At 48.5% G+C, this 9,167-nt stretch overlaps 1 protein-coding gene across 1 annotated transcript in view; it reads right to left on the reverse strand.

Moving 5' to 3' along the window:
• Positions 1–4,480: 4,480 nt before the first annotated feature.
• The window catches only part of ZNF408 (zinc finger protein 408), a 13,854-nt gene continuing 9,167 nt past the window's right edge, over positions 4,481–9,167 (reverse strand). The window contains exon 5 of the mRNA XM_032167956.2: positions 4,481–4,581. Coding sequence (XP_032023847.1) covers positions 4,481–4,581 — 101 coding nt within the window. The remainder of the gene's footprint in view (positions 4,582–9,167) is intronic.

Here is a 9,167-nt window from a genome sequence, read left to right on the forward strand (position 1 = left end):
GCGCCTGCATACTTAAAGCAGACATATATATATTTTGTGTGTGTGAGACGGAATCTTGCTCTGTTTCCCAGGCTGGAGTGCAGTGGCGCAATCTCAGCTCACTGCAACCTCCACCTCCCGGGTTCAAGCAGTTCTCCTGTTTCGGCCTCCCAAGTAGCTGGGATTACAGGTGTGTGCCACCACACCCAGCTAATTTTTGTATTTTTAGTAGAGACAGGATGTCACCATGCTGGCCAGGCTGGTCTCAAACTCTTGACCTCAGGTGATCTGCCTGCCTTGGCCCCTCAAAGTGCTGAGATTACAGGCGTGAGCCACCACGCCCGGCCTTAAAGCAGATATTCTTGCCCTCTAGGAGCAAGACCATAACAAAGCGGGGGGCAGGGGGTGCATTCCTGCCCAACAAGTTGGCATCAAACAAAATCATGGGTAAAGACCAATGCTAAATTGTAAAGCAAATCTCTATAACCACTGAAAACAGTAAAATTATGTTCCAAGACATAGTGTTAGAGAATTTCAGGGCTCAAAGAAAGACCAGATATTATTAAATCCAGCCATTTCCAAGCCTAGGGCTGTGTGCACGTTCTACAGGGTGGCCTTGTCTTTCTGCATATATTTTGTTAAAACCTCAAAAATTGTGAATTTGCCTTATTAAGACAAAAATGAATTTTTTTCCCTTTCGACTGAAATTTTTTCTTTAGGTGGTTAATAATCGTATGTTTTTCTCAATCTGATCAGCAGTTTTCAATTTTTTATTTCTTTTTTTTGCTCTTCTGCAGACAGTGACTTAAGCAGTTTTCTATTTTGACTAGAAAATGTGAGTGAGCGGCAGGGCACAGTGACTCACGCCTGTAATCCCAGCACTTTGGGAGGCTGAGGTGAGCAGATCACTTGAGGTCAGGAGTTTGAAATCAGCCTGGCCAACATGGTGAAATTCTGCCTCTACTAAAAATACAAAAAAATTAGCCGGGCCTGGTGAGCACCTATAATCCCAGCTACTCAGGAGGCTGAGGCAGGAGAATCACTTGAACCCGGGAGGCAGAGGTTGCAGTGAGCTGAAATCATGCCACCGCACTCCAGCTTGGAAAAGTATAAGTCAATTTCTATTTGGCAAAAATCTTTTAAAATATGGGATCGATAAGAGAAAAAAAGAAGTTAGCAAACGGTTCCATGATGGAGCCAAGACTGGGAACCATTGATTTCATCCAACTGCCCCATGTCTCTATGTGGTCATGGAGGAAATGGACGGGGAACGGTCATACAGAATTGGTGGTAGAGCTAGGATGGAAACCCAGACTCCTGCTTCAGACCAACACTTTCGCCTCTCACAACCCTTGTCCCCTGACATTCTGGTAGAGTACAGCCTCACTGGGCCATAAAGTTGACCCAGAGAACACGCACCTACAGTACAGAACTACTGTGTGGGTGATGCTGGCCTGCCCCAAACAACTATTCCTAAGGACACATGTTAAGTCCCTTAGTTTTGCTTGTCTTCCTATTTAGGAAGACTGATGACAATACTGTTAAGTACAATTTAGTAATTTGTTTTTTAACTTTTATTTTACTTTACTTTGAGACAGGGTGTCACTCTGTTGCCCAGGCTGGAGTACATACAGCAGGCTGCAGTGTGGTGGCATGATCATAGCTCACTGCAGCCTTGAACTCCTGGCTCAAGTGATCCTCCCACCTCAGCCTCCTGAGTAGCTTGGACTACAGGCACGTGCCACCATGCCCAACTTGTTTATTAATTAATTTATTTATTTATTGAGATCGAGTCTCGCTCTGTCTCCCAGGCTGCAGTGCAGTGGCACGATCTTGGCTCACTGCAACCTCTGCCTCCTGGGTTCAAGCAATTCTCCTGCCTCAGCTTCCCCAGTAACTGGGATTACAGGCGTGTACCACCTCTCCTGGCTAATTTTTGTAATTTTAGTAGAGACAGGATTTCGCCGTGTTGCCCAGGCTGGTCTCGAACTGCTGAGCTCAAAGTGATCCACCTGCCTTGGCCTCCCAAAGTGTTGGAATTACAGGCATGATCCACTGTGCCTGGCCTAATTTTATATTTTTAGAGACAGGGTCATGCTCTGTCACCAGGCTGGAGTGCAGTGGTGCAATCATAGCTTACTACAACCTTGAACTCCTGGGCTCAAGCAATCCTCCTGACTCAGACTCCCAAGTAGCCGGGACTACAGGCATGCACCACCATGCTTGGCTAATTTTTATTTATTTTATAGAAACACAGTCTCACTATGTTGGCCAGGCTGGTCTGGAACTCCTGGCTTCAAGTGATTCCCCTACCTTGTTCTCCAAAAGTGCTGGGATTATAGGGACTAGGCCTACAATTTAGTAATTGCTTACCATGTGCCAGGTAGGCAGGACTTACGAGGTAGGTACTATACTTATCCCCATTTTATGGATGAGGAAACTGAGGCACAGGGAAGCGAAGTGACTTGTCCAAGTTGATACAGCTAGTCAAGGTCAAAGCCGCAACCCACTCCTGAACACGTCTAGAGATGGAGCTCTTTATGATCTGTGATGCCTTGCAATCTCTGAAGGTCTCTGAACGGTACCCATTTTTTATTCTAAGATTTTTTTTTCTTGCGCTTCTAAAGTTGCAAATCAGGACAGAAGAGCTTTGATAGCCCTCGCTTTCTGATTTTGGGTTCAGCAGCTATAGACACCGCCTGGATTGACTTGCATCTGTGAAAAACCTCCAGCCACATCTTATTAGCATCTTTGCCCTATAGCAAGAAGCATCCAAATTCAGTATATACATCAAATCATTAAAAATGACCTATCAGGAGTGAAGGAGAGGAGAGGTGTGGAATAAAGGGACTTTCAACATTATAATTAATACAAATTATATGTGGTCAGGCGCAGTGGCTCACGCCTGTAATCCCAGCACTTTGGGAGGCCAAGGCGGGCAGATCACCTGAGCTCAGGAGTTCAAGACCATCCTGGGCAACATGGTGAAACCCCGTCTCTACTAAAATACAAAAAATTAGCTGGGCATGGTGGCGCATGCCTATAGTCACAGCTACTGGGAGGCTGAGGCACGAGAATCCCTTGAACCCGGGAGGCAGAGGTTGCAGTGCGCCAAGATCATGCCACTGCACTCCATCCTGGGTGACAGAGTGAGGCGGTCTCAAAAATAATAATAAATAAATAAATAAATAAATAAATAGACCAGGCATGGTGGCTCACGCCTGTAATCCTAACACTTTGGGAGGCTGAAGCAGGTGGATCACTTGAGGACAGAAGTTCAAAACCAGCCTGGCCAACATGGTGAAACCTTGTGTCTACTAAGAACACAAAAAACAGTCGGGGCATGGTGGCTCACCCCTGTAATCCCAGCACTTTGGAAGGCCAAGCTGGGTGGATCACCTGAGGTCAGGAGTTCGAGACCAGCCTGGTCAACATGGTAAAACCTCGTCGCTACTAAAAATACAAAAATAAGCCGGGCGTGGTGGCAGGTACCTGTAATCTCAGCTACTCAGGAGGCTGAGGCAGGAGAATTGCTTGAACCCAGGAGGCAGAGGTTGCAGTGAACTGAGACAGTGCCACTGCACTTTAGCCTGGGCGATAGAGCAAGACTCCATCTCAAAAAAAAAAAAATTCATCTCAAAAAATAAATAAAATGAAAATTATATTGAAATCAGAGGGAAAAAAATATATATTTTTTTTCAGACACGGTCTTGCTGTGTTGCCCAGGCTAGAATGCAGTGGTATAATCATGGCTCACTGTAGCCTTGAAATTCCGAAAATATTTTCTCAGTGAAAAAAAATATTCCAGTGATTAGTCTTTCCAAGAATGGTCTGCCTTTTATTTGAGCTGGAAGAACACTAAATTAGGAATCAGAAGGCCGGAATTCTGTCCTGGTTCTGCCACTGACTGGTCTTTTGACCCTGGCAAGTGATTTGTGTTGCGGCCTCTGTTTTCTCATGGGTAACTGTTAACATGGGGAGCTTGGGAGATGCTGTGTAATGCCCATTCTCACTTGAGTCATGCATGTCGCCAGAGCAGAGACTCCTGAATCACCTGGCTTCCAATCTGTTGGCTCTGTTCTGACCCTGCTCCATGTACCAGGGCCGGCTTTAATGGAGGAAAAATTCTCCATCTGTGTGGGGAATGTGGAAAGAGAGTGTGGGCATCTCAGCTGTTGGTCTGGGGGTGCTGTGGGGTGTCAACAGGCCTCCCGGACAGCACAAAGCATCCCCAGTTCCTGCAGAGTTCAATTTCAAGCAAGGAGCGTGTCCCCAGGATGCCTAAAATGCTAGGCAGACACTGCTGAGCAGTCCCCTGAGTTGAAGTGGGCCTGCCTGAGTCAGGAGCTGGAAAAGAAGTCGAGCAGGTTCCAAGTCACAGGGTAGGCTGACTCAAAACTAATCTTAGCAGCTGTTTCTCAGGCTTTGGACAGTGTGGCCTTTCTCTTCACAGATCACCACGATTTCCTGCTGTCCTCCCGCCCCTTGGACAATTTTAGGTTTATGCTTTGCCAAGAAGTTTTTCAGATTGGGCAGGCAACTGGGTTAATGTCAGTGGCAAACCAGGAGGCACGGGGCTGCCGGTGACATCGTGGTCAAGTGCTGGGAAGTCAGAAAACCACCCACATTAGAATCCTGGCTTTTGGTTGAGCGCGGTGGCTCATGCCTGTAATCCCAGCACTTTGGGAGGCTAAGGCAGGTGGATCACTTGAGGTCAGGGGTTTGAGACCAGCCTGGCCGACATGGCAAAACTCCATCTCTACTAAAACTGCAAAAATTAGCCGGGCATGTTGGCACACACCTGTAATCCCAGCTACTTGGGAGGCTGAGGCAGGAGAATCGCTTGAACGCAGGAGGAGGAGATAAAGTTAGCAGAGTAGAGTGAGCCGAGATCACACCACTGCAGTTCAGGCTGGGCAACAGAGTGAGATTCTGTCTCAAAAAAAAAAAAAAAAGAAGAAGAATCCTGGCTTTGCCTCTTACCGATGGTGTGATCTTGGCGTCCTCTCTGAGCCTTAGTTTCTTTCTTTCTTTTTTTTTTTTTTGAGACGGAATTTCGCTCTTTTGGCACAGGCTGCAGTGCAGTGGCGCGATCTTGCCTCGCCGCAACCTCTGCCTCCCGGGTTCAAGCGATTCTCCTGCCTCAGCCTCCCAAGTAGCTGGGATTTCAGGCATGTGCCACCACGCCCGGCTAATTTTGTATTTTGAGAAGAGACAGGGTTTCTCTGTGTTAGTCAGGCTGGTCTTGAACTCCCGACCTCAGGTGATCCACCTGCCTCAGCCTCCCAAAGTGCTGGGATTACAGGCATAAGCCACCATGCCCTTCCGCCTTAGTTTCTTTATCTGTAAGACAGGGACCACAATTCCTATTTTGTAGGACAGTAGAGGCATAAAACAAGCAAGTCTATTTTTTCCATCTCTCTTGCCTCCTCAAGGCAATCCCATCTGGCTTCCTCTAGCTCTCCCTCAGCTTGCCAGTGACTTCCACAAACTTCAACTCTCCCAATAGCAATGGACATTGCTGACCACATCCCCCTTGTTGAAACTTTTCCATCAGCTTCAATGGCACGCATTTTGTAGGTTTTTCTCTTTCATTGGGTGATTTTTAGTGTCCCTTCATAAGCCTACCTCCTGTCACTGAACCTGAAGCGCTTTGACCACCCTGGCCTTGGTCTTCCTCCCTGCTCTCTGTATTGAAGGAAACCAAAATATTTCACCCCAAAATATACTTCTTTGATATATTTCAAGATGGCTATTCAGAAGGGCTGGAAATACAAGAATAGCTGAAAAACTGTCTTGTGTGGGGGAGATTGGCATCTGCAGAGAAAACTGAGGAGAGCCAGGCACAGTAATCCCAGTACTTTGGGAGGCTGAGGAGGGCGGATCACTTGAGATCAGGAGGTGAAGAACATCCTGGCCAACATGGTGACACCCTGTCTCTACTAAAAATGCAAAAAATTAGCCAGGCATGGCGGCGGGCGCCTGTAGTCCCAGCTGCTGGGGAGGCTGAGGCAGGAGAATGGCGCGAACTTGGGAGGCAGAACTTGCAGTGAGCTGAGATCACACCACTGCACTCCAGCCTGGGCGACAGAGCGAGACTCCATCTCAAACAAAAACAAAAACAAAACCAAACAAACAAAAAAACACTCCATGGATGCAGCCAGGCTTTCTCTGAGCCCTCCCTTGTCCAGATCTAGAAAAGATTAACTGAGAGTCTGAGTCTGACACCTTTAAGATGGAAATTTTTTTTCCTCCTCACTGTCACCGAGGCTGAAGTGCAGTGGCACGATCTCGGCTCACTGCAAGCTCCACCTCTGGGGTTCACACCATTCTCCTGCCTCAGCCTCCCAAGTAGCTGGGACTACAGGCACCTGCCACCACGCCCGGCTAAGTTTTTGTATTTTTAGTAGAGACAGGGTTTCACCGAGTTAGCCAGGATGGTCTTGATCTCCTGACTTTGTGATCTGCCCACCTTGGCCTCCCAAAGTGCTGGGATTACAGACGTGAGCCACCACACCCAGGCTTTTTTTTTTTTTTTTTTTTTTTGAGAAAGAGTCTCACTCTGTTGCCCAGGCTGGAGTGCAATGGTGTGATCTTGGCTCACTTAGCCTCCACCTCCCCGGGTTCAAGTGATTCTTGGGCCTCAGCCTCCCGAGCAGCTGGGATCACAGGCACATACCAACACACCCAGCTAATTTTTGTATTTTTAATAGAGCCAGGGTTTCGCTATGTTGGCCAGGCTGGTCTCCAACTCCTGAGCTCAAGCAATCCTCCTGCCTTGGCCTCCCAAAGTGCTGGAATTACAGGTGTGAGCCACCGCGCCTGGCCAAGTCTGACACCTTTAAAGGTCTGAGAGAAACATCTACCATCCATTCTCTCTGAGGGCTGCTACACGTGAGGTTTCATTTGCATCCCAAGACCCCCTTTGCTGACCCCCTTTGGGATGAGTTCAAACTCAGAACTCATCCCAAATCCAAATCATAATTGTCACGGGTCCCACCGTTGCCTACTTACTTACTTTAGAAACCTGAGGCTAGGCGCTGTGGTTCATGCCTGTAATCCTAGTACTGTGGGAGGCCGAGGTGGGTGGATCACCTGAGGTTAGGAGTTTGAGACCAGCCTGGCCAGCATGGTGAAACCATCTCAACTAAAAATACAAAAATTAGCTGGGGGGCCTGGTGGCAGGCACCTATAATCCCAGCTACTCAGGAAGCTGAGGCAGGAGAATCGCTTGAACCTGGGGGACGGAGGTTGCAGTGAGCCAAGATCACACCACTTCACTCCAGCCTGGGAGACAGAGAAAAACTCTATCTCAAAATAAAATTAAAAAAACAAAAAAAGAAACCTTGAGTCAGACCTCTCTCTTTTCCACTGTCTTTGAATTGTGTTGCTTGTGCCTCCTGGAGCACATAGCCACCCACCCACAGCCCTAACCCCAGCCTCCACGGCACCTCTCTGACCTCATCTCCTTCCACGCTGTCTTGGTCTCCCCACTCCTGCTGTCTACACTTGGCTTGTCCTCACTGTGCCCTGCTCAGAATCCAGCTCCTCCCCGACATCCTTCTCTCCATTATTCAGGTCTCTGCTTAAGCCTTTCTCTTAGAGGCCTTTGATGACCACCTTCTGTAAATCCCATTCCCTTTCTTTGTCACCCCGGCTCCAGTGCAGTGGCTTGATCATAGCTCACTGTAGCCTTGACCTCCTGGGCTCAGGCAATCCTCCTCCATGAGCCTCCTGAGAAGCTGGGACCACAGGTGCGTGTCACCACTCCTGGCTATGTTACCCAGGCTGGTCTCGAACTCCTGGGCTCAAGTGATCCTCACACCTTGGCCTTCCAGAGTGCTGGGATTACAGGCATGAGCCACCGTGCCCAGCCACCCTGCATTACTCTTAATACGCTTAACACTTTTACCGCCATCTGACATGCATTTGTCATTTTCCATTCTAGGTGAGCTAATGTGAACAGAGTCACTGCTACATCCCTAACAACTTGCATTCAGGAAGCACTCAGTAAATAAACGCTGGGTGGATGATTCCATTTCTCTGCATTTCCACAGCTACCACCCCATTCCCAGGCACCCCGCAGACTCCTAATTGACTTCGCCACAACTTCATTTTGCTTTCCAATCCATTTCCTAGTTGTCTTTTCTTTTTTTTTTTTGAGACGGAGTCTCGCTCTGTCGCCCAGGCTGGAGTGCAGTGGCGCAATCTCAGCTCACTGCGAGCTCCACCTCCCGGGTTCACGCCATTCTCCTGCCTCAGCCTCTCCGAGTAGCTGGGACTACAGGCGCCCGCCACCACGCCCGGCTAATTTTTTGTATTTTTAGTAGAGACGAGGTTTCACCATGGTCTCGATCTCCTGACCTCGTGATCCGCCCGCCTCGGCCTCCCAAAGTGCTGGGATTACAAGCGTGAGCCACCACGCCCAGCCCCTAGTTGTCTTTTCAAACACAATTTTGATCCTGTTATTCCCCTGTTCAAAACCCTTCAAAGTGCTCCTCGATGTCCTGAAAATAAAGTCCAAACTCCTGAGCCACAGTCCTATGTGATCTAGCCCGCCTCCCTCTGCGTCTTTCCCCTGCCCAGCCATGTTGGTCCCAGTAGCTCAGACCTACCAGTCTTTCACCACCTCCCCATCCATCGAGCCACAGCTGAAACACGGGGCAGGACAGTGCAGCAGTGAAGAGCGTGACTCCAGCGCGAGGTTTTGCAGGCTGGGATCTCAACCCACTTGTAGCACTGTGACCTTGGGCAGGATACTTAAAGCTCTTTGCTCTTCAGTTTCCTGATCTGTGGGAAAAAACACTAGTCCTACCTCACAGGGTTGCACAGGAAGGGCTGAACGTTACTATTCTTGGGGACATCTTCCCTGGCACCCCACACCACATTAAATTGCTCCATTAAACAAGTTCACAGTACCCAGCTATGCCCCTTTAAACTTTCATCCAATGATTTCTGCCTCCCTGCCCCCAGCATGGGTGGATCAGCAAAGGGTACTGCCTCTGTCATGTTCATAGCTGTGTCCCAGTGCCTAGCACAGTGCAGGTCACAGTAAATGCAAAACACATGTCCTTCCCTGAACAGGGCTGCCTTTAGACCAGGCACACAGAGGGGCACAGATCTGGCCCTAGCCACCTCCCAAGGTGTTCTGTCTGTTTTGGTTTTTTTTTTTTTTTTTTTTTTTTTTT

The sequence above is a fragment of the Hylobates moloch genome, unplaced genomic scaffold (assembly GCF_009828535.3).
Source record: "Hylobates moloch isolate HMO894 unplaced genomic scaffold, HMol_V3 SCAFFOLD_11, whole genome shotgun sequence".
Taxonomy (NCBI): domain Eukaryota; kingdom Metazoa; phylum Chordata; class Mammalia; order Primates; family Hylobatidae; genus Hylobates; species Hylobates moloch.